Here is a 26,163-nt window from a genome sequence, read left to right as displayed (position 1 = left end):
AAACTCCCTCCACGTATGCTGTTAAACCCAAACTCCAGCCTTACCCTCGGTCTTGCACAGCTGTATTGGCTCCTGCACACTGTTGGCTTCTCACAGTGTGCATTAGAACTTGTAGCAAGTTAGATAGAGCCCGCCTCATTTCCTGGCATCATCTAAAGCTTTCCGCCCCTGCCTGACTGTCTCTGGCCCACCCATTTCACTAATTGGACTTCAGTTCTTTAAATCCTAGTGGCACATCATCACATGGGGGCGTTATCACATGGGGGCGTTATCACATGGGGGCGTTATCACATGGGGGCGTTATCACATGGGGGCGTTATCACATGCGTGCGTTATCACATGCGTGCGTTATCACATGGGGGCGTTATCACACGGGGGCGTTATCACACGGGGGCGTTATCACACGGGGGCGTTATCACACGCGGGCGTTATCACACGCGGGCGTTATCACACGCGGGCGTTATCACATGCGTGCGTTATCACATGCGTGCGTTATCACATGTGGGCGTTCTCACATGCGGGCGTTAACCCTAGGTTGTCAGCCAAGGGACACCCACTCCTCTAAACCAAAACCTGTCCATCAAGGCATTTTTAATAATTGCATAACTCTTCCTAAGAGCCCATCTACTGCTTATATCAAGGCTGAAGGCTCTTGAGATGAGTACTGAGGGGAGGGTGTTGTGATGTTGTCAGAAGCTATGTGCAGCACCCTGTCGGCCCCTCCCACCAGCTATGATCTGCCTACATTGCATAGAGAATCACCGAGACCCATTGAGGAGATCACTGGGTTTAAAACAAGTTATGTAATCAAGATTGAAAGGTTTTAGGGGAAAAGAAAACCAAGGAAGGAAAAATATAAGCAGATTACCATCAGTTTTAAAGTGTTACTAAACCCAGGACCCTGCATTCACGATATCTGGTATCCCACGGTACACACAACTTGGAAATGCAATTAGTTTTGTAAATATAAAATGCTAAATACCTTTTCTCATCATCAATATATAGCAGTCTTGTGACTTCTGTCAGTGTCCGGCGGAGCACTGGTTAATGTTGTAGGAGGCATTTTCATTCCCCTCTAACTTCTTTGAGGTTGCATGACCCCTGACCCTCGGTCCAGAAAGCGCTTATTGGTCCTGTGCCAATCACATGCACTCTAGCAATGCACACCAAACTGAGCATGTGCAGAGGGCCTCCTTGGGCTCTGTACTATGAGCAGATGGATTGGGGACAGTAGCAGAAGAAAAGGATCAGAGAAGACAGGATCAACCAGCCTTTTTACACAATGTGAAGGAGTAACCCTTTAGGTTCCACAGTGAGTATAACAAGCCTGCTTTACTGCGTATACAGACTGATTTTACTGTTGTGGGGTTAGTAACATTTTAGGTCTTGTCCTTCCTGGCTAGTAAGGCGCTGCCTTCAGACAGGGGGCCAATGGGTCGTTGACACCCTGTACAAGAGAGTATCATACTGCCCATTACACCAAGTCAAAAAAATGTTGAGGCATCAATGGAAATTGTAAGGGCGGCTTTACACTGCCCCGCTGCGATTTTGCTCAGGCACAGCTAACTCCCAGTTTTCATGTGTGCTGCATGCTGCATCTTTGGTGTGCTTTCTTAAACTGCACCAAAACCATGGAACATTTTGTGTAGATAAACTACAAAACCCATGCGTCAGCTGCTCTTTGCCTAAAGTGCAGCAGGCCTAAGTAATGACAGGTGTGGCATAAAGGAGACTGCTTGGACCAGGGACGTAAATAGTCATCTTGTGCCGAGTCCCAGGCAGCACATTTTATTTAAAATCGAGTGAAGGACAGGTTCTAACTTTTTGTGCCACATCTTCTTCTTTTTTTTTTTCTTTTTGGGTGTGGGGGCTGAGATTTTATTCTTTTTAGTATGTTAATGTCCAATATTATTATACAGTATTTATATAGCGCCAATAGTTTTTTCAGCGCTGTACATTATAGTGGGAGACAGTACAGTAACAATACAATGCGATACACGAGGGATTCGAGGGCCTTGCTCCTTGGAGCTTACAATCTATTCTCCTACTTTGCAGAGTACACAAGGCGTCAACACTCTGTAATTTAGTATTCTAGCAGAGTGCTGCCTGTGTGAACTGTAAATATGAGTCATTTTTTAAAATTAACTTTACCCAATAGAGGGATATGATTATCCCAGGGGGTAGGCGACCGTAAAGAGGTGGAGATCTACCCAAACAGCATGGGAGAATTCAAAGATCACCGGGCACAATGTCGCCTCCTCGCACCTGATTAAAACCTCTAATTGCCATACTACTGCATTACAATTGCATACATCGCATGGGAATCTTGGTCTTAAATCAGGTGGTGAGGAGGTGACCTATTGGCTCCTCACCATCTGTCAAACACACACGGATTGCTTTTCAGAGGAGCAGCAGTGCTTGCTGCACTTGTGAATGAGCCCTTCGTTGTATTCAGAAACGACATACTTAGGGCTTGTTCACACACAAACTTGGGGGGTGGTAAAACCCTGCTGTTGAGTTGCGGTTTTATCACCCCAATCCCTACCCTTTTAAACTAAGGTGTATATATGCCGAAGCAGCAGTTAAATCCCCTGTTGCTTTTGGTGGGTTCTACCACCTGCCAACCGCGATCCATTCACGTAAATAGGGCCACTCTGCAAGCACCCGCAACTGCATGCTTTTGTGGGGTCCAAGGGCTTCAAGCAGGTGGTGATAAAGCAACACAACGCTGCCTGCTTTAACCCCTTGTTTGCTGTACTCCACAAGTTTGAGGGCACTTGCAGAAGTGCCCCATTGACTTGACCGGGCCTATAACTCCTGCTGCTGCTACGACATGTACACCCCTGATCACTGCAACTTAAGGGAATGCGTTTGGGGTGGGGATGGTAAAAAGCACATCTTTGTTATGGGGTTTTACCACCCACCAAATTGCAAATGTAAATGAACCCTTACTGTTCTGAGTCTCCTATAAGGCTGCCTTCATACTGATGTGCTGCGGTTTACCTGCATCACGGGTTTAGCCCAGTGCATCTGCGACTTTCCTGGGTTAGTTGTGCTTTGTCATAGACTTCTATTATTTCCTGCAGTTGTGGTCTGCATTCAGGAGTTTTTGTGTGCTTTCAGAAAGTGCACCAAACCCGCAGGATATAATAGAAGTCTATGGCTAAGTGCAGGAAAGCTGCAGGTACACTGCACTGCAGCCGCGGTGTGGACAAACCGCAGCACATCAGTGTGAAAGCAGCCCTATGTATACTATGATGCCCAGTGTATTGCTTCACACTGACCTGAAGAGCTCTTTTTTCCTGCTGCTGGCCCACTCTGGAAACCGCTAGCCAGGATAGGACATGGAGTGTAGTTGGTATCACTCCGCATGGGACAGGAGCCAGCACTGGAGGAGACATCGCCTTATGCGGCTCTTGCTCCCTACCACAGCTTCAACTTTACAAGTGGTCCTTCTACATTGCACTCTGTTTGATGATTTATGATGGCGGGTCAGCAAGCCCAGACCTCAATCTACTAGTCACCTGGCCGAGATATACTGGTAGATCATGATCTACGGGTTGCTGATCCTCGTATTATCCTTAGGTCTATAGCCATTGTTTTCACTCGAGTAGCTGCCTGTATGAGACCGCCCTCTAGTGGGGGAAAAAAGCCTAACTGTGATAAAACTGTTGTGCTTCAAACTACAATCTCACTGTTTATAAACAATAGTATGCATTGTTCATTCCGTTTACTGATTTTTCCAGATTTCAGACTGAAATCCAGACCGTGTGCCGACAGTTCCCTTCTGAGCCTTTCAAATTTCTGGAGCCCACTCTTCGCCTGGAATACCGCGAAGGGGTAGCGATGCTGCGGGAGGCTGGTGTGGAGATGGGGGATGAAGAGGACCTCAGGTATGTACTGCTAATGAATAAATACTAAAACCCTATTTTGTTTTCCTTTACACCTTTAGTTAAATCACAGTGTTATTTTTTTCCGCTTATTCACCTGAATTTTACAAAAAGTTGCTCAGTTGTCATCACACAAAACCCCCAGAAAAATTGCTCTCCGCTCTGAGAAGGCCAAGAACTGAGCGATCAGCAATCACAGATCAGTGATCTGCATGCTGATGCAGCAGCGTGGAGATCGTATATATGTTTGTTTTTACACACCCTATAGATTTTCTTTAATCTCTGACAAGATTCCCAGTCTGACATGGCCATAAGACTGAAAGATTAAATCTGTTTGGTTACAGTCCTAGCCCAGCAATGGGCAAACTACGGCCCGTGGGCCATATACGGCCCGGCGGACCTTTTAATCCGGCCCGCAGCCAGGGCAGGCAAACAGGATGTGTGTAGGCGGGGCAGCGTGACTAACGTGAGGGGAGCTAGGCTCCTCTCACAGTCCGCCCTGAAGACCGGAACAGCGCGGGAACACGGCGAGAGGAACGCGTGGAGCAAAGGTAAGTGAATTGACACAGGGGGGACTTGGCTTACTACTTGGGGGGGAATAGTACTGTGAGGGATGAATTAATATGGGGGATGAATTACTATGGGGGATGAATTACTATGGGGGATGAATTACTATGGGGGATGAATTACTATATGAGGGATGAATTTATATGGGGGATGAATTACTATGGGGGATGAATTACTATAGGGGATGAATTACTATATGGGGGATGAATTACTATATGGGGAATGAATTAATATGGGGGATGAATTACTATATGGGGGATGAATTACTATAGGGGGGATGAATTACTATAGGGGATGAATTACTATATGGGGGATGAATTACTATGGGGGATGAATTACTATATGGGGGATGAATTACTATATGGGGGATGAATTACTATATGGGGGATGAATTACTATGGGGGATGAATTACTATAGGGGGGATGAATTACTATATGGGGGATGAATTACTATAGGGGGGATGAATTACTATGGGGGATGAATTACTATATGGGGAATGAATTACTATATGGGGGATGAATTACTATATGGGGGATGAATTACTATAGGGGGGGTGAATTACTATATGGGGGATGAATTACTATATGGGGGATGAATTACTATATGGGGGATGAATTACTATATGGGGGATTAATTACTATGCTTACTATGGGGGAATATTACTATACTTACTATGGATGACACATACACATCATTCATCTACTCTTGGTCCGGCCCCCGGGTCCAATATATGAACCCATTGCGGCCCTCAAGTCAAAATGTTTGCCCACCCCTGTCCTAGCCTGTAAATGTGACTCATAGTATATAAACACTCATCTCTTGTTTTTCAGCACCCCTAACGAGAAGCTTTTGGGACGGTTGGTCAAGGAAAAGGTAATGTTACCATTGACTGAGGTAGTGTGAGGTCAGCTAAAGATGAATTCCAGGTATGGCAATTGTTACATTGGTCGAACTTGGACTAATGTATACCTGTGGGATCTCTGCGGAAGCTGAAAAACACCATTTACTACAATGATCTCCACTAGCTTCTGGATCCCATGCTAAGTGACTGTCCTGCTGCTTTGTGAACACAGGAGGTCGTTCACTTACCACAGGCACCATTCATGGAACACTACATTTTCTCAATGAATGCAAAGTTTTCTCTTATTGGACAAAGTGGAGGTGTGGGTGATGATATCACGATCTCTACCTCGCCCAAACAGAGTACATTTTGATAACATGGAAAATGTTCTCTGAATGGCACCCTTGCCAAGTGGGCAGAAGGACAGTTGCTTGGCATGGGACCCAGAAGCTAGCAGCAATCACTGTAGTAGCCATGTCTACTATAGTGATTTTCAGCTTCCACGGGGATCCCACAGGTATGGCACATAGATACTTGTATTAGTCTAAGCTGGAACAATGTAACTAGGTGAAAATTGCCATACCCAAAATTCAGCTTTAAAGAAAAGCTGTCACGAGGGAAATATGTAGGTTGACATTGCTGATATTTCCTTCTGAAAATGCTGGTTGCCTGGCTGTTGTGTTGATGCTTTGCCCAAAGTTAAATTGTTACCAAACCCACAACAGAAAATCAGTCTGTAAAGCATGCTTGTTCTACACACTGTGGAACCTAAGGGGTTAATCCTCCACATTGTGTAAAAAGGCTGTTTGATCCTCCCCTTCTTCCACAGTCCCCAATCCATCTGCAGATCGTACAGAGCCCTAGAAGGCACTCTGCACATGCTCCATTTGGTGTGTATTGCTAAAGAGAGTGCATGTGAACTGTACGGTTAGTAGTCATGCAGCCTTATAAGACAAACAGAGGAGAATGAAAACTTCTCCTACAAGCTTTAACCAGTGCTCAGCCTGACACTGATAGAAGGCACAAGACCGCTCTAACTGCTGATGAGAAAAGGTATTTAGCAGTTTGTTTGTTAAAATAATTGAATTTCCATGTTGTGTGTACTGTGGAAGACCAGATATAGTGAATACAGGGTCCTGAGAGACCAGATATAGTGAATGCAGGGTCCAGGGAGACCAGATATAGTGAATGCAGGGTCCGGGGAGACCAGATATAGTGAATGCGGGGTCCGGGGAGACCAGATATAGTGAATGCGGGGTCCGGGGAGACCAGATATAGTGAATGCAGGGTCCTGGGAGACCAGATATAGTGAATGCAGGGTCCGGGGAGACCAGATATAGTGAATGCGGGGTCCTGGGAGACCAGATATAGTGAATGCAGGGTCCGGGGAGACCAGATATAGTGAATGCGGGGTCCTGGGAGACCAGATATAGTGAATGCAGGGTCCGGGGAGACCAGATATAGTGAATGCAGGGTCCTGGGAGACCGGATATAGTGAATGCAGGGTCCGGGGAGACCAGATATAGTGAATGCAGGGTCCGGGGAGACCAGATATAGTGAATGCAGGGTCCGGGGAGACCAGATATAGTGAATGCAGGGTCCGGGGAGACCAGATATAGTGAATGCAGGGTCCGGGGAGACCAGATATAGTGAATACAGGGTCCTGGGTTTAGTAACACTTTAAAACATATTTCAGCTTGTCTGTGGCATCTGTTTGATGCATGCTTGTTCCAGGTTTGAAGACATGAAGTCAGACACAGCCAACTACCAGATCTGACACTTGACATATTGTACATAGCAGAGAATACATCAAGAACTGGCTTTCTCCTGGAAGCAGCCCCACTCTTCCCACTGGTGCAGCAGCACATGGGAGATCCAGACAACTAAAGACCTCCCATATGTTTATACTGTATGCAGCAATAAGGAAACACTGGCAGCTGCCCAATCTATTTTATTTCAAAGTTAAAGCGGAGCTCCACCCAAAAGGGGTAGTTCTGCTTTAAGGACTGCTCCCCCTCTCCCCATTAAGGATTGGCACCTTTGGGGGGCGGGAGGGGAGCGGGTACCCGAATTTGACAGGTACTCGCTCCCACTTCTGGTCTGATCGCCTAGGCAATCGGAAACGGAACATGTCCTCCCTCCCTCCCTGTAGTCTTTTGAGACACATGACAGGTCCCAGAAGACTACAGGACCATTCATGAAGCGCAGCGCTACTCTCACATGTGCAGTGGGTACCCGGCTGTGAAGCTGCAAGCTATCACAGCCGGGTGCCCACACTGAAGATGCCGGCCTCCTGGAATCCAGGACTGCCGATGAAACGGGCTGCGGGGGACACACTACGGGATGGAGGGACAGGTAAGTGGCTGTTTTTTAAAAGTCAGCAGCTACAGTTTTTTTAGCTGCTGACTTTTATTTTTTGACAGGTGAGTGGAACTCCGCTTTAAGAAGGGGAACAATAACTTGTTGCAAGTGCTAATTACTAAATTCCCCATCATTTAGCCTGCAAGCCAGCTGATCGGATTGATTAGGCAGCTGCCATTTTCTCTTTTTATTGTTCTGAATCCCCAATAGCTTCTTATTTTGTTAGTTCCATTGGTGAGCTATTCCCAAGTCCCTGGGTCTGTTCCCTCGGCCGTAGAGACTCGCTCATGTAGCAACAGGACTCTCAGCTGTTCTGCTGCTGTCTTTGTAATGTGACCCTATAAATAAACAGGGAAGATATCACTCACTTGTAATGGCCACAGAGGTAAATGAAGTTGGAAAAACCAGGTACGTTGATTTCATGTCTTCAAACATAATTACACTTACTTGCATCTATTCCAACCTGTATTTCAGTTTTGTATAAACTGTAGATATATGAAGCAATATGTGACATAGGTATGTGGACTGTACCTCAGTCAAGGAGGGTCAGTGTATGATAAAAGAACAGGGAGATGTGATGAACCACGTAGCACACTCCTTACTGACAGTGTCTCTCCTCTTCAGTATGATACAGATTTCTACATTCTGGACAAGTATCCATTGGCTGTGAGACCCTTCTACACCATGCCAGACCACCAGGACACTGTGAGTACCGTGTACTGATTATATTGCATGTATGGTTCTTTTCCATCGTGAAGAAGTGAATAAAAATGATGGTTAGGCTTTCCATACCTAAATAGCCACAAGATTGTTCTCATATAGGAGAATTCCAATATACATTACCCTAGATCCCTAGTTCTTTGGTGATAAAGCAACCTAATTATTAAAGCACAATGAACAAATCTATGATCTGATTTACAAGAGCACAAAATGCATAGCTAAGAGCTTCTAGGGATGTAATTTTTCCTTATGTTTGCGTGGGTTTGGTCTGGGTATGCTAGTTTCCTCCTGCACAGTGCAAGAAGAAGCCAGCTTACTACTAGCTCTAATACAGCATTGTAGCAATCAATGGATACAACCTTTGAAGTCATGTAGGTACTCATTCTCAGGGTACCTTCTCAAGTCAAAGCTAAAGCTCTCCAATCAGCAGGCAGCATAAAGTGAGTGTGTCAGACCCTCTGCAGAGCACAGAGCAAGGGTTCTTCTCCACAGCATGTTGGTAGGGGACAGGCTTTTCTACTCAGGCTTTCTAAAAAAAAAGCAAGACTTGTACCGCCCCCCAGGCAGGTAGATCCCATGCTGTATTTGAGAACCTGCTCTGATGGGGATAAAAGGCCCTCCCCATGAGATTTTGTGCAGTCACAGAGTTTGCAGACGAGGTCTCCCTTGAAGGCACTGATGACGTAGCCTTCTCAGGGAGCCTTTGTGAGGCCCTGTCTAAGTCACCAGTGCCTCAACAGACTACAAAGTGCAATGCAAAAGAAGATAACTAACCAAATCGATGCCAATCAACAAGTCTCAGCCATAAAGCATTGACCGGGACCTGTTGACAAAATTTCTCTGTGTGCAGCCGCAGCGTGGGATAGCAGGGGGTGTGCGCCACAAACCCGACAGCAGGCACACAACTTTTATTTCTGTTGCTGAGCCTTCAGCTGCTACCCTCTCACAGCAAATCTACTGCGATGGGGTGGTAAGTGGTTAACCACTTGCCAACCGTGCTATAGCCGAATGATGGCTACAGCGCAGTTGTCCGGTTCTGGGAGGGCGTCTTATAATGTCCTCCCAGAACGCACCCTCCCGCACACCCCCAGCGGCACGCATTTGGCGATCTCCGTGATCGATGTGTCCTACGGACACAGCTAATCACGTCATGAGGTAAAAGGCCAATCTCAGCAGCCTTTTACCACATGATCAGCTGTGTCCAATGACACAGCAGATCACCGAGTAAATACAGTTGCCGGTTATCGGCCGCACTTTTCTCATGCTGTCACAGTGTGAGGAAACTACTGCCAATAACCGACAACTGTCACAGAGCAGATCGGCACTGATGATCAGTGCCCAACAGTGCTGCCCATCGGTGCCACCAGTCAGTGCTGTTAGTCAGTGCTGTCAGTCAGCTCTGCCTATCAGTATTGCCCATCAGTGCCGCTTGTCAATGCAGCATCATCAGTGCCTCCTCATCAATTCCTATCCATGCCACCTCATCAGTGCCACGTATCAGTGCAGCCTCATCAACACACATCAGTGAAGGAGAAAAATTACCTGTTTGCAAAATGTTATAATAGAAACAAAGAAAAACTTTTTATTTTTTATTTTTTTCAAATTTTCTGTTCTTTTTTTGTTTATAGTGCAAAAGATAAAACACCCAGTGATGTTTAAATACCACCAAAAAAAAGCTCTATTTGTGTGAAAATAATGATAAAAATTTCATAGCCGGATCTAGCCTATCTGGTCTGGGGGTGCAGCAAAAAAAAAGTCAGGGGGCATAATGCCAACACTGTGTGTCAATTACTGGGAGCCTGTCACACAGTGTCACCACCTGGGAAACACTAGTATATATTAGGCTGACACAGAACCAGTCCTCCTTATATCACATGTCCCTATCAGAGTCCCCATTTAAATCAGGTGTCCTCATCAGAGCCCCCCTTTAAATTATGTTCCTATCAGCTTGCCCCCTTACATCAGATGTCCCCATCAGAGTGCCCCCAACAGAGTGCCCTCTTACATTAGGATCCCTATCGGAGTGCCCTCTTACATCAGGGTACCTATCGGAGTGCGCCCTTATATCAGGTGTCCCCATCAGAGTGTTTAAATGCCACCAAAAGAAAGCTCTATATGTGTGAAAAAAATGATAAAAATTTCATATGGGTACAGTGCTGCGTGAGAGCGCTGAAAGCTGAAAAATGGCCTGGGCACCAAGGGGGTAAAAGTGCCCGGTAGGCAAGGGGTTAAGAGAAATCGCAAGTAAGCCATCTGAGCTGGCTGACTTCCTCTAATGTAGATGGTTAAAGGTTAAGGTTCGTTTTTTAACCACTTGCCCTCCAGAGGATTTACCCCCCTTAATGACCAGGCCTCTTTTTGCTACTCGGCGCTGCACTAATTCAACTGATAATTGCACGGTCATGCAACGCTGCACCCAAACAAAATTTACGTCCTTTTTTTCACACAAATAGAGCTTTCTTTCGGTGGAATTGGATCACCTGTGCGCTTTTTATTTTTCACGCAATAAACAAAAAAAGACCAAACATTTGGAAGAAAAGCGATATTTTTTACTTTCAGCTATAAAAAATATATAGTAAACTCAAAATGAGTTATAAATTTAGGCCAAAATGTATTCTGCTCCATGTTTTTGGTAAAAAAAATCCCAATAAGTGTATATTGATTGCTTTCTGTGAACGTTATAGCGTCTAAAAACTATGGTATAGATACTGCAATTTACGCAATTTTTTTGCTATACGCGCTGTGCTAGTTTAACGGACAATTGCGAGGTCATGCAATACGGTACATAAATGAAATTTATGTCCTTTTTTTCACACAAATAGAGCTTTCTTTCGGTGGTATTTGATTACCTGTGTGTTTTTTATTTTTTGCACTAAAAAAAAAAAAAAGTGACAATTTTGAGAAAAAAAAAACAATATTTTCTACTTTTTGCTATAAAACATGTCCAGTAAAGAAAAAGTAAAAAATCAAATTTCGTCATAAATTTCGGCCAAAATGCATTCTGCGACATGTCTTTGCTAAAAAAAAAACCCAATAGGTGTAAATTAATTGGTTTACGTGAAAGTTATAGCGTTTACAAATGACGGTAAAGATACTGGGATTTTTAATTTTTTTTTATACTAATAATGGCGGCGATCAGCGACTTATGGCAGGACTGCGGCGGACATTCTGACGGGGGGGGAACTGACTTGGGGTCACTGACATCCCCAGTGACACCAATACAGTGATCAGTGCAACAAAAAAAAACACTGACACTGTACTAATGGCACTGGGGAGGAAGGGGTTAACTTTATTTTGCACTGAAAGGGTTAACTGTGTGAGGGGAGTGTTTTACTAGGGGGCGGGGTGTGTACTGCAGGGAGACAAGCAGATCGGGACAGAGAAACTCATTTCTCCTGGTCTGCATGTCAGGAACTGTCAGGGAAGTGACAGAAAGCAGAGCTACTGCAGCCCTGCTCTCTGTCACTGATTGCCGCAAATCGCCGGGACACAGCTGATAACAACCGGCTGTGACCCGGCGACTGACACCCGCAGCTGAGATCGGCGGTGAAGGTAGGGTGGCGGCACGCCTCGCGCGCACCCCCTACCTGTTTTGAAACAGCGCATTTTAAAACGTGTTTTTGCCCAGCCGTGCTGCCCTGCCACCGTTTTTATACAGTCGGTGGGCGGCAAGTGGTTAAAGACATTGCAAATGTCATCAATTTAATAAGAATTTTTGATTTCTATATAAAGAGCATACCTGTGGTTATTTTGGCAACAGACATCTGCTGCCCCTGTCATAGCGTTGGCACCTCTCAATGTTGGGTCCACTGGGCGCATTTATTCTGCACACCCACAGCATTTTGTCCTGGGCACTTGTGGATCGGACGTACACTACAGCACTTCAGCTAGAGTCAGGCACAGGGGATTGTTTAAGTATTGTCTAAGTTTAAGTATTACTTAGAGGGAGAATCAATCACAGGATTTGTCTTGGGCCCAACAAATGAAACGAGAGCAAGAAACTCCCCTTACATCACAATCTCTGTAATGCGTTAGCCTCAATTCACTTCGCTATAATTCCTGTGTTTCTGGCTGTAATGGTCTTTAAATTTCAGCGTTGTGACTGTCATTTGTAGCTCACATTGCAGAAAATAACAGTCATTATGGCTTAACATTCACAGCATAATATGCTCAATTTGCTTTGTGATATCATTTTCCCTCCCACAGAAATACTCAAACTCCTATGATATGTTCATGAGAGGTGAAGAGATCTTATCTGGTGCTCAGAGAGTGCACGACGCTCAGCTGCTGACGGAAAGAGCAATGCATCACAGCATTGGTAAGGAAAACGTGTAGACCTTTCCACTGTATTTGTAAATGGCAATACTGTGCAGCATCACTAGCAGGGCAAACATACAGTTGTGCTCAAACGTTTGCCTCCCCTGGCAGAAATTGTGACATTTTGGCATTGATATTGAAAATATGACTGATCATGCCAAAAAATGCTCTTTTATTGAAGGATGATGATCATATGATGCCATTTATTATCACATAGTTGTTTGGCTCCTTTTTAAACCATTATGATAACAGAAATCACCCAAATGGCCCGGATCAAAAGTTTCCCTCCCCTGGAATGTTTGGCCTTGGTACAGACACACAAGGTGACACACACGGGTTAAAATGCCAATTAGAGGTTAATGTCCCACATCTGTGGCTTTTTAAATTGCAATTAGTGTCAGTGTATAAATAGTCAATGAGTTTGTTAGCTCTTATGTGGAAGCACTGACTGGGCTAGATACTGAGCCATGGGGATCAGAAAGGAACTGTCAAAAGTCCTGCGTAACAAGGTAACGGAACTTTATAAAGATGGAAAAGGACATAAAAAGATGTCCAAAGCCTTGAATATGCCATTCAGTACTGTTAAATCACCTATTAAGAAGTGGAAAGTTCGGGGATCTCTTGATACCAAGCCAAGGTCAGGTAGACCAAGAAAGATCGCAGCCATAACTGACAGTAGAATTGTCTGGGACTCAAAGAAAAACCCACAGGCAACCTCAAAAGAAATACAGACTGCTCTGGAAAAAGATGGTGTGGTTGTTTTTAAGGAGTACAATACGGTGATACTTGAACAAAAATGAGCTGTTTGGTCGAGGAGCCAGAAAGAAGCTTTTACTGCACCAATGCCACAAAAAAAGCCCGGTTACAATATGCCTGACAACACCTTGACATGCCTAACCGGAACTTTTTGTGTCATTGATGCAGTAAAGGTTTCTTCTTCTGGCACCTCGACCATGCAGCTCATTTTTGTTCAAGTGTCATCATATTGTGCTCCTTCAAAACAACCACACTGTCTTTTTCCAGAGCAGCCTGTCTTTCTTTTGAGGTTGCCTATGGGTTTTTCTATAAGAACACTTTTCTGGCAAAATGGCTCTTTAGGAAATCCTGTGCCAGATTGAAAAATCCCTCCCTTCAGTTTCGGTAGCTTTACCGACATGTATAGCAGAATCGGGTAGGTTTTGCTGCACTAAATTACTAAATGGAATTCCCTCCTGTTGATAAAACAAATAAACTGTTTACAACAGGTACATGAATCTTTCACCTGCTTCATCATTTGTCATGTGGATGCTCAATGGGATTCCAAAGTGTCGTAGACGCCCTTTATGATATTTATATTTGAAATGGTTGTAATTTGGTATGTTTTCTTTTTTTCTTTAGACTTGGAAAAAATCAAGGCGTACATTGACTCCTTCCGCTACGGAGCTCCACCCCATGCTGGAGGAGGCATTGGTAACTAGTCATATATATGTACAGTATATACAGCCACATATTCTGTGTATTTGTCTAGGCAGGACGTGATAGGAAATGAAAACAAAAACACATTTTAGTACAGAGGAGAAGGGTTAGAGCTAACATGATTTTTATTACTGTCAAATGCCTTCCTGTCCTGATAACCGCACCCCAATTTCTAGACTGGGTGACACAGGCAGTAAACAAGGAAAAAAACCTGTCAAATGTAGTCACACATAGAAATAAAAACCTGTCAAATGTAGTCACACATAGAAATAAAAACCTGTCAAATGTAGTCACACATAGAAATAAAAACCTGTCAAATGTAGTCACACATAGAAATAAAAACCTGTCAAATGTAGTCACACATAGAAATAAAAACCTGTCAAATGTAGTCACACATAGAAATAAAAACCTGTCAAATGTAGTCACAAAGAACAAAGGTATACCGCTCAGGCAAACAATCCAGATCAATCCACAACAGGTGCAGGCTCTGGCTCGCCACCACATACGATGCAACAGGAAGAAGGTGCAGCCGCACACCAGAGGATTGATGAATATAGTGTGTATATATTGATCCACAGGCCACTCAAAACACCAGGACATGAATACAGGACCTGCTAACGCGTTTCACACAATCTCGTGCTTAATCATGTATTGTGTGTCTCATGGATCAGTAAATACACACTATATTCATCTATCCTCCAGTGTGCGGCTGACCCTTCTTCCTAAATGTAGTCGGACATAGAAATAAAAATCTGTCAAAAACTTTATTCACTATCCAAACTGACACAATTTAGCTGGAGTTAGGCATTAACTATTTAGTATCTGATTTTGTGCAAACTGCAAAATTTTATCTCTGCTGAAGGACTCTGACCCAATTTATATGGTATACAGCTACAAAGTAATCTAAAGAAGCATAGGCTATTCAGTAGATGAGTTTGGTGCTTCATTTAGGTTGAATTTGTGCGTTTCCAAACAATATATTGTTAACGAAGACTCCCATTTAACTAATTTGACTTCTAAAATCTGGCTGCTGTTTTTTTCAGCGCTCTTCACTTTATAACCCATTTGAAATCTGTTTAAAGCAGCTGTAAACCCTTACATATACCATCCGAAGTGACTGGCCTCAGGTGATACACGGAGATTAAACAAATCCTCCTACATAATTTGTACCTGGTTATCTGCAGCCATCTCCCTTCTACATCTGTTCAAAGTGTACAGTTTAAATAGCATTTCTGATTGTCAGAAGTCCAGGGGGAGGGGATCTGACCTCACACACTGCACCACATAGAGTAGGGAGCTGAATGTAATCAGAGATCTGGGTGGAGGGAATGGACACACTCCCTCTGCACAGTCTCATGGGAAAGCATGCATAGATTGGGGGTGGGGCCATCTCACAAGATTGGCTGGTGTCCACATAGACTGTAGGCAGTGATTCATGCAGAGGAATTACAAAGGAGACAAACATCAAATGAAGTGCTTTGGACAGAGGCAAGTGCACACTATAGAGGAATATGCTTTGTTCACTTTTTAATTCAGTTGTTCACAACCACTTTAACCATTCTAGACAATTTACCCCCCTTGCGGACCAGGCCATTTTTTTTTTGCGATACGGTGCTGTGTAACTTTAACTTACAATTGTGCGGTCATGCAACACTGTACATAAATGAAAATATTCTGTCCTTTCTTCTCCCACAAATAGAGCTTTATTTTAGTGGTATTTCATCACCTCTGCGGTTTTTATTTTTTGCGTTATAAACAAGAAAAGCGGCAATTTTGAAAAAATATATATATATTTTTGACTTTTTGCTATAAAACATAACCAGTAAAAATTTTTTAAAAGATCACATTTCTTCATGAATTTAGGCCAAAATGTATTCTGCAACATGTCTTTGGTAGAAAAATCCCAATAATTGTTTATTAATTGGTTTGCGTGAAAATTATAGCATCTACAAATGGTGGTATATATTGGAATTTTATTTTTTTTTGTATTAGTAATGGCGGCGATCAGCGACTTATAGCAGGACTTCGGAGGGCATTTTGAGACTGGGTGGAAACTAACTGCCACTGTCATCCCCAGTGACACTAATACAGTGATCAGCTGCTTGGGAGCGAGCGCGCAGGAATGCCCCCAGAGCAAGCAGCTTGCTTTGGGGGCACTTGGCAAGGGGGACGTGCTAGAAGCTCTGGTGGGGGACCTGAGAAGAGGATGATCAGGGCTGCTTTGTGCAAAACGATTGCACAGAGCAGGTAAGTATAATGTGTTTAATTTTTTTTTTTTTTAAATCAAGCCTTTAATATCACTTTAAGGACTCATTCACATGTATGTCAATACCAGGGGCGGACCGACAACTCATGGGGCCCCCGGGCAATAGGGGATCATGGGGCCCCTGTGTCCTTGCCCAAACTCAAAAAAGCCTATGAAAAAGGTACCAGGGGCATCTCATGGGGCCCCCTACTGACCCCGGGCCCTCGGGCAGTGCCCGAGTTTCCAAATGGTCAGTTCCCCCCTGGTCAATACCCTGTATTTATGCAGCATTTATTCAGCAATTTTTAAAGCCTCACAACCGCCCTTCAGCACCTGCCATGAATATTACAATGCGCACCACACAGTGGACAGGAGCAGTATCGTTAGTCAGTGTGTCGCTTTCATGAGGTATGGGTGCTTGTCAATTGCCTCCATTCATTTCAACGGTAATGCTCTGTAACTGCACCTTAACAGCATTTAGAGCTTTTATGAGGTGTTAGTGAAGCATTTATAAAGTATTACCTGGGCTTTGGGGGAGAGACAGTGGAGGCTCCAGTATCCCAGAATGCCCTGGGAATAATAGAGAACTAGGACAGAGCAGCTCGAGCCACTTTCTGGTTGTACACAGGAGCTGTGTGCTTCTATATGCTGGGAAAAGCACCAAGTCAGCCAGCAATACTGACCGTGTCAGTGCCAGAGCCCTTCGTTTCAGCAAAGTTGAGTTGGACGGGGTCATGTGTCAAAGAAATGAAAAGTATACAAATTTATTTTGTAGAGAATTCACAAAAATGTCTGCTATCACACTACAACCTAACCACGCCCCAAAGCAGATCAGGTCCTCTATATCACTTCCCCACTTACATGGGCATTTATCAAGCATTTCTGAAACGTTTTCAGTGCTTCAAAAACACATCATAAATGCTATAGGCGTGTTATATGAGCAATGCTTCATTCTTCATATTCAACACACATGTGAACAAGCCCTAAATCAGCTAAATACATTCCAGGTGCCTCAGAACAAAAGGTGAGCAAAGTCTTTCACTATGTTTTCTTTAGAAAGCAGCGAGTCTCAATAGAAACACCTGTCCCCTGCTAGCATGCTGCATGTAAGGGTCCTTACTCTGTGTGGAAGCAGTGGTCTCACTTCAGAGGTCTAATGCTCTCTGCTAAGCCAGGGCTAGAGCTCCCCAATCTGCAGGGAGCAGGAGCTTTGCTGATTGGAGAGCTATAACTCAGCAGGGGACATGTTAGACCTTTGCAGTGAGGCCACTGCTTCCACACAGATTGTAAGGGTCCCCTTCTTTACAGCATGCTGACTGGGGACAGGCTTTCTACTGCAGACTGTGGCTGCTTTCTAAGGAAAATGAACTGAAAGGCTTTGCACATCTTTGATACACCTTGTAATATATTTAGTTGATTTAAACTGAAAGTTTTTAACTAGTCTTTGATATTACTACCTGACATTTTCATGGAAACATTAAAGGCCTAGTCTTACCTAAACCTTTATTACTTTTTTGAGGGTTTAATAAATCATAAACTAGCCTCTTATACCTTTCTGACATCCCTACTTTAGAGGCCGCACCAACTGGCTATAATATCAGATACGTTTACCGCTGCTCAAGGTAGAGAGGCTCCCAGGCTCCAAGCACAGCTCCTCCTGTAGGTGCTAGCCCAGCTCGTGTGCTGTATAGATGAGAACAAAGGAAGTCCGATCGGCTGCACTCCAAACAATACGCTTTATTGAACCAGGATAAAAGCAATACAGACAGTGGAAATACAGTGGGGGACTGGCAGGTATTTTTACCTTCTAGCCCCCACTTTATTTCCACTGTCTGTATTGCTTTTATCCTAGTTCAATAAAGTGGATTGTTTGGAATGCAGCCGATCAGACTTCCTAGGCTATAATAGCAACAGACTCTTCTCCGTAAATTTATTTATTTATTATTATTATTATTATTATTATTTCAGGTACTTATATAGCGCCATCAATTTACGCAGCACTTTACATATATATTGTACATTCACATCAGTCCCTAACCCTCAAGGGGCGTACAGTCTAAGGTCCCTAACTCACATTCATACATACACATACTAGGGCAATTTAGACAGGAGTCAATTAACCTACCAACATGTTTTTGGAGTGTGGGAGGAAACTGGAGTACCCAGAGGAAACCCATACAGGCACAGGGAGAACATGCAAACTCCAGGCAGGTGGTGCTATGGTTGGGATTCGAACCAATGACCCCTTAACAAGCACTGCCAGGCAGAAGTGATTTGAATTTGGTTCCTTTTTTAACCGCATGCCGCCCAGCCACTGTACATATACGGTGGCAGGGCGGCACTCACAGGCAAAACCACGTTTTAAAACGTGTGTTTTGTAAACAAATAGGGGGTGCGGGCGAGGCGCGCTGCCGCCCTATTTGTCCTGTGGATCACCGCCGCAGATGTCAGTTGCCGGGTCACAGCCGCTCATTAGCGGCTATGTCCCGGCGATTGGCGGTAAACGGTGACAGAGAGCACAGCTGCAGTAGCTGTGCTGTCTGTCACCTCTCTGTCAGTTCAAGGATGAGCTGATCGAGAAAGAATAGTTTCACTTTCTCGATCAGCCTTGTCCCGCCCAGTACACACCCCCGCCCCCTAGTAAAACACTCCCCCTCACTCCTATAACCCTTCCCTGCTAAATAAAGTTAATCCCTTCCTCCCCATTGCCATTAGTACAGTGTCAGTTTTTTTTTTTTGCACTGATCACTGTATTAGTGTTTTTGGGGATGTCAGTGACCCCAAGTCAGTACCCCCCAATGTCAGAATGTCCGCCGCAGTCCCGCCATAAGTCGCTGGTCGCTGCCATAAGTCCCTGATCGCCACCATAATTCGCTGATCGCCACCATTATTAGTATAAAAAAAAAACTAAAAATCCCAGTATCTTTCCCGCCATTTGTAAACACTATAACTTTCACGTAAAGCAATTAATTTACACATATTGGGATTTTTTTTTAGCAAAGACATGTCGCAGAATGCATTTTGGCAGAAATTTATGACTAAATTAGATTTTTGCATTTTTTTTTTACTGGACATGTTTTATAGCAAAAAGTCCAAAATATTGTTTTTTTTTCCTCAAAATTGTCAGCCTTTTTTTTTTATAGCGCAAAAAATAAAAACCGCACAGGTGATCAAATACCACCGAAAGAAAGCTCAATTTGTGGGGAAAAAAGGATGTAAATTTCATTTATGTACCGTATTGCATGACTGCGCAATTGTCCATTAAACTAGCGCGGCGCTGTATAGCAGAAAAATGGCGTAAATTGCAGTATTTATACCATAGTTTGTAGACGCTATAACTTCCACACAAAGCAATCAATATACACTTATTGGGATTTTTTTTACCAAAAACATGTAGCAGAATACATTTTGGCCTACATTTATAACCAACTTTGAGTTTACTATATATTTTTTATAGCTGAAAATAAAAAATATTGTTTTTCTTCAAAATTTTTGGCCTTTTTTTGTTTATAGCGTGAAAAATAAAAAGCGCACAGGTGATCACATTACACCGAAAGAAAGCTCTATTTGTGTGAAAAAAAGGACGTAAATTTCGTTTGGGTGTACCATTGCATGACCGCGCAATTATCAGTTGAATTAGTGCAGCGCCGAGTAGCAAAAAGAAGCCTGGTCATTAAGGGGGGTAAATCCTCAGGAGCTCAAGTGGTTAATTTATGAACAGTCCAGTAGAGGGAAGCCTGGTCCCTCCTTGGCCTTGCTGCACCTGCCATAGAATGTCCAGTGTCTGGAATTTAAATATTTATATCTGTTTTAGAGTCTTCTAGAACATTCGGGTCCTTCCTTATTATGCCACTCTGTATATACATATATCTAGTTTATTTGTTTCTCTCTATTTCAGGTCTAGAGCGAGTCACCATGCTGTACCTGGGACTGCACAACGTCCGCCAGACCTCCATGTTCCCGCGTGACCCCAAACGACTCACCCCATAGACACCATCTTCTTGGAAGTCACCTGCTATACATAGCCATATTCTAGACTGTAAACTGCACTTCTAATACTTCTTACAATCATAAACAATGGGTCCGTCAATGCCTACAACACATCCAAACACTGGGCTGCCCCCAAGCCGTCCAAGAGTTGCTGGATCCCATAGCCTTACTTTTTCTTTGTTAATAAAAACTGGGGCTGCTAATGGGGTTAGAATACATGTCACGTAAACTCGTTTTAATACCAGACTCTACCTAGTCAGTCAAACGTTTCTGGATTCCCTTATTTTTAGTTTTTCTTACAATAGTGTATGTTGGATTTTTTTTTTAACTAGGGCCAGGCTCCATGTAACCTAGTATATCAGATGGAACTAGAAGATACTTATAGGCAGGGGTCATCATATCTGCCCACAATGCCTTGTTATTATTTCAGTCTGGGAATTTTGTTTAACTCTAACTTAAAATATGTTCAAATAACCTCCTCTCCAGGCTAGACGTATGAGTGAACCTTGCCATGGGTGTAAAGTAAGTTAAATCAGTTTTCTGGATTACAGGCAGGACATGGTCAGACCTCAGATCTGGTATTTGGTGAATCCATCACTGCGTTGTGAAATGCCATTTTGAGAAGACATGGATGTCTGTGGTCTTCCTGTAACTCCAGCAGATACTTTTGGGAGAATTCTTTTGATGACAAAAGACGTTAGTGGATTTCTTTGACTGATGGCCTTTTGTTCTCTTGAGATGAGAGTCCTCAGACTGACATTTATTCATACAAACATGTTTGATATCCTACAAGCATGCATTTTAATGGGAGCTGTAGGAAGGAAGGATCTCCAGGTTTTGGAGCATTTTCTGACTCCTGCCTAAACAGACAGTTCTAGAATAGCAAATCAGAAAACGAGTACAGTGTTTTGTATGCAGATGATAACCCTTAGTATTGTGTGATTTTAACATTACTTCAGAGAAAGAGAGCTTACCGTTTTGTAACTATTAAAAGAGGTAGCAAATGCAAATCACTGTATTTAAATAGCAAGTGAGTTCTACTAAAGAAAATAAAATATTTGATTAATTCTATGAACAAGTCTTTTTTTTTTTATTATAGGATCTTCATGGTATAAAGAAGTTTTTGTCTTTTGATGTGTATTTGGGTAAACAAGAACCCTACTGCTCTATAAACGTTTATTCATTATATGTACTCCTTTGTACATATAGCCATTTTTTTTTAAATCTGTATGTCTAGTTGTGGATATCTTCTCTTATTTTTTTCCTGTCCCAGAGACACAGCAAGAAGTAGATCTTTCCAATGCCTAAAGATCTGTACTTTTTGTCAAGGAGACCGTGGTCATCAGGACAAAATAGAGAAGGGTGTATGCATCTCCCTAACGCAGCATTAAAAACTTAATTTTCCAAATTCTGCCCTGCACACTCACCCACAATCAGTGTAGAGGGGTACATGGCCACAGATGGCACTGTATAAATCCAAATTAACCATTTGCCACCCATCCACAGTATACAGTTGTGTTCACAATAATAGCAGTGTGTTGAAAAAAGTGAATAAAGCTCAAAATCCTTCTAATAGCTTTTATTTCCATCCACACAAATGCATTGGGAACACGACACATTCTATTCCAAATCAAAACATGAAGAAAAATAGATCACATTTGTGTTGTTCCTCTAAAAAAATTGAAGAAAAGTGAATATTAGACGGTTCAAAAAAATAGCAGTGTTTGTATTCTTCTTTACAAACTCAAACATTCACTATATAAACTGAAAAATGTTTGAAGATTTTGCTTTCCTTTGAATCACTTAATGAATATTTGGTTGTAGTCGCACTGTTTCTGAGAACTGCTGTACATCTGTGTTGCATGGAGTCACCCAACTTCTGGCCCCTGTGATCAGGTATTCCAGCCCAGGATGATTGGACGACATTCCACAGTTCTTCTCTATTTCTTGGTTTTGCCTCAGAAACGGCATTTTTGATGTCACCCCACAAGTTTTCTATTGGATTAAGATCCGGGGATTGGGCTGGCCACTCCATAACGTCAATCTTGTTGGTCTGGAACCAAGATGTTGCACGTTTACTGGTGTGTTTGGGGTCGTTGTCTTGTTGGAACACCCATTTCAAGGGCATTTCCTCTTCAGCATAAGGCAGCATGACCTCTTCAAGTATTCTGATGGATTCAAACTGATCCATGATCCCTGGTATGTGATAAATAGGCCCAACACCGTAGTATGAGAAACATCCCCATATCATGATGCTTGCACCACCATGCTTCACTGTCTTCACAGTGTACTGTGGCTTGAATTCAGTGTTTGGGGGTCGTCTGACAAACTGTCTCCGGCCACTAGACCCAAAAAGAACAATCTTACTTTCATCAGTCCACAAAATGTTGCGCCATTTCTCTTTAGGCCAGTCAATGTGCTCTTTGGCAAATTGTAACCTCTTCAGCACGTCTTTTTCCCAACAGTGGGACTTTGCGGGGGCTTCTTGCAGATAGCTTGGCTTCACATAGGCGTCTTCTAATTGTAACAGCACTCACAGGGAACTTTACACCTTATTTCATCTTCCTGGAGCTGATTGTTGGCTGAGTCCGTGCCATTTTGGCTATTCTTCTATCCATTCGAATGGTAGTTTTTCTCTTTCTTCCACGTCTTTCAGGTTTTGGTTGCCATTTTAAAGCATTTGCGATCATTTTAGCTGAGCAGCCTATCATTTTCTGCACTTCTTTATATGTTTTCCCCTCTCCAATCAACTTTTTAATCAAGGTACGCTGTTCTTCTGAACAGTGTCTGGAACGACCCATTTTCCTCAGAATTTCAGAGAGAAATGCACTGTAACCAGCATGTACAACATTTGCTGCCTTCCTTCCTTAAATAAGGGCAATAATTGCCACCTGTTTTTCAAAGAATGAATGACCTCACTAATAGAACTCCACACTGCTATTATTTTGAACATGCCCCTTTCAATTAGTGATTCAATGACACAGAATCAGCAGCATGCATGTCATGACTGTTGGGTCTGTTGGATTTCTATTACTCTACTACACCTGCTAGTAAATTATTTGCCATGTAGAAATATCATTTCTACCAAAAACTGTGATTGATCCGGTTAGTGATGTCTGACTGCTATTATTTTGAACACAACTGTATTTACTGTGAGCGGGCAGCGCAGAATTTCCTGGTTTTCTGGCAGACGAGCATACAACCCCTGGTAACCCATGCTGTGATTGAAACCTAATGACAAACTTGTGTTGTGTCCAGACAAAATCAGCTGTAGCCAACCACAGCACAGAGTTCCATGTTTACAAACACACAAAACTCTGTGTAAACAGAACAGCGATCAGGCTGTTTCTTCTTCCTGCAAGGCAGAGAGAAAAAGCAGCACACATTACACTTGTTAGGCACACAATTAACCCCTTCATTGCCCCTCCTTCCCAACCATTGTCATTACTGTATTAGTGTCACTAGTGATGTCAGTGTCCTCCCCAGCCAGTGCCAGTTAGCACCATATTGCTGCCACACTACAAGTTCACTGCCATTACTAGTATATTGTCTGTACAGATCAGTATCTTGACCAGGACTGTACTAGTGTCCCCAAAAATGCAGTTAGTTTTTACCAAAGACCTGTAGCAGAATACATTTTGGCCTAAATTTATGAAGAAATTTGAATACATTGGATATGTTTAAAATGGAAGGAAAATATTGTTTTTTTCAAAAATATTTAGGTTTTTTTTTTTGTTTATATAATGAAAAATAGAAAAAAAACCCAGTGGTGATCATCAATTATACCACCAAAAGAAACAAAAAATAATTTGCGCTAGTAAATAAAACAAAATAAACACCCCAAATAAATGTGAAACTAACCAAAAATAAATACAACAAAAAAAACAAGAAATAATACAAAAAATATAAATAAATGAATAAATGTCCCCAAAAAAATGTCCAAAATGAATATCTTTGAAGTCCAAAAAAATGTGAAGAAAATTCTAACAGTCCACCACCAAATAGAACTAAATGAACTCACCAGAGCTGAGAGATTAATTAGCATAAAACATTAATTTCCCTGGGGGCAATACTCTGCAGGATGATAAGCCACTTCCAGAGGGTGATATTCAGCAGAAGCCAACTCCAAATAACCAAAATGGAGGAAGCAATGATCTGTATTGAAAAGTACCACTAAGGAAATCCACTTCTCCCATACTCCACCTTATTCATATCCAAAGGGTATTAGGCCAGACACTCGGAAAATAACAATAACAACTTCATAGTGCAGTACCTTGAAACAACTTCATTTACTATGTACTCATTGCACCTAACTCAAAAGGTGTCCCAGCCGACACCAGCGTTATCAGCATGTAAAGTAACACAGTAGACGAACCCAGCCACTTGGCACATGCGCAGTAGATAGCTGGGAAGCGTAATGACGTCACATCAATCAGACCCCGCCCTATGCGTTTCGTCATCGACGTTCTCACGGAGCGGAAAGAAAAGCCCTATTTGTGTGAAAAAATTATCTAAATTTCATTTGGGTACAGTTTTGCATGACCGAGCAATTGGCAGTTAAAGTAGTGCTGAACAAAAAAAAAAAAAAAAGCGGAGGTCGTGAAGGGGGTAAAACCTTCTGTAGGCCAAATGGTTAAAGTAATTTCTAGCATTTCTCAAAAACAGAGGTGTTGTATATATTTTGCAAATGTATGTGGAAGTCATACTGCCTTGTCATGGCCCCTCTATTTAGTGTGGGGGCCGTACTACACAGAGGGGCCTTGACTAAGCAGTGTGGTATCAATGTAGATTTACAGATATATGCAACGGATGCCTCTGTCTTGAAAACCTGATGGGTTCTGTCCCTTCCACAATCTGTCCATGCTCTTTACCACCAAACACCGTCAAGGAAGCATCTCTCCTCTACTGCAAACAGTGGCATGGAAATTCGATCTATGCCTGTTGCCTGCCTACAGTGACTTTTAGTCACCTCTGGTCAAGAAGTTTATACTAGCTGTCCAGGTTTTCTGAGTGTCCAAAGCCTTGCCTCTACCCTGGAGCCTGTATGTTGCCTACCACACAGCAGCTGTAACATGTCTGATTCTAAACATGTGGGATGGGAACCCCCAACAGGCTATCCTCCAAGGCACCAGGAACTGCTTCCAGCGTGCCCCCCTGATAGTGGTGAAGTCTGTGACTTGGCATCCCGCGACCCTCTGATATTAGTCTCCCTCCTTTTCTGAGTCCTATATGGCTTTGTCAGGTATGGCTGGGTTCTCTGCCCTCTTGACCAAGGTTTTTACTATGGTCATAAAGGGTTTTATTGCCCAGATTACGCCATTGTTTTCCAATACAAACAGAAAATTTTCCAGCACACTTACCTTGCTAGCCCGCACACATTTGCAAGTATACAGAGGAGCTTTAGGTAAGGCTTTCACATCAAGTCTGGTCCTAACTCATAAATTTGAGTCTCCAAATTGGAGCATATGTAGCAGTGGATAAATGAAAGGCAGGTATGCCATACCTGGAGGGAGCCCATCTCTCCTTAGCATAGGGGCACATTAGAAACAACCCAAGAGCACAATGGCACCTGAAGGCATCCAGTATGTCCCTGCACCAAATACAGTGAGTAAGCTATGGCAACCACCCCAATTTATAACTCACATTTGAAGTAAGGTGTCCATGAAAGGGCATTTCACAATACAAGCCAAAAATTACCGAGCATGCTTACTAGCTAGCCTGCAAGAAGAAGAAAAAAAAATTGACAGTCTAACAATTTATGGAAAAAAACAGGTTT

General features: G+C 43.0%; 1 protein-coding gene across 1 annotated transcript in view; it reads left to right on the top strand.

Annotated features, from left to right (window-relative positions):
* Positions 1–21,465, top strand: part of DARS1 (aspartyl-tRNA synthetase 1) — a 181,025-nt gene extending 159,560 nt beyond the window's left edge. The window contains exons 13-18 of the mRNA XM_089654055.1: positions 3,747–3,893; positions 5,289–5,331; positions 8,285–8,365; positions 12,587–12,698; positions 14,075–14,146; positions 20,296–21,465. Of these exons, the coding sequence (XP_089510181.1) occupies positions 3,747–3,893; positions 5,289–5,331; positions 8,285–8,365; positions 12,587–12,698; positions 14,075–14,146; positions 20,296–20,387 (547 nt within the window). The 3' untranslated portion in view covers positions 20,388–21,465. The remainder of the gene's footprint in view (positions 1–3,746; positions 3,894–5,288; positions 5,332–8,284; positions 8,366–12,586; positions 12,699–14,074; positions 14,147–20,295) is intronic.
* Positions 21,466–26,163: the final 4,698 nt, after the last annotated feature.

Source organism: Staurois parvus, unplaced genomic scaffold, assembly GCF_062004578.1.
Source record: "Staurois parvus isolate SC_StPar_1 unplaced genomic scaffold, SC_StPar_1.0 ptg000735l, whole genome shotgun sequence".
Taxonomy (NCBI): Eukaryota; Metazoa; Chordata; class Amphibia; order Anura; family Ranidae; genus Staurois; species Staurois parvus.
Note: the sequence above shows the minus strand (reverse complement) of the source record. Positions and strands in the feature narration are given on the sequence as shown.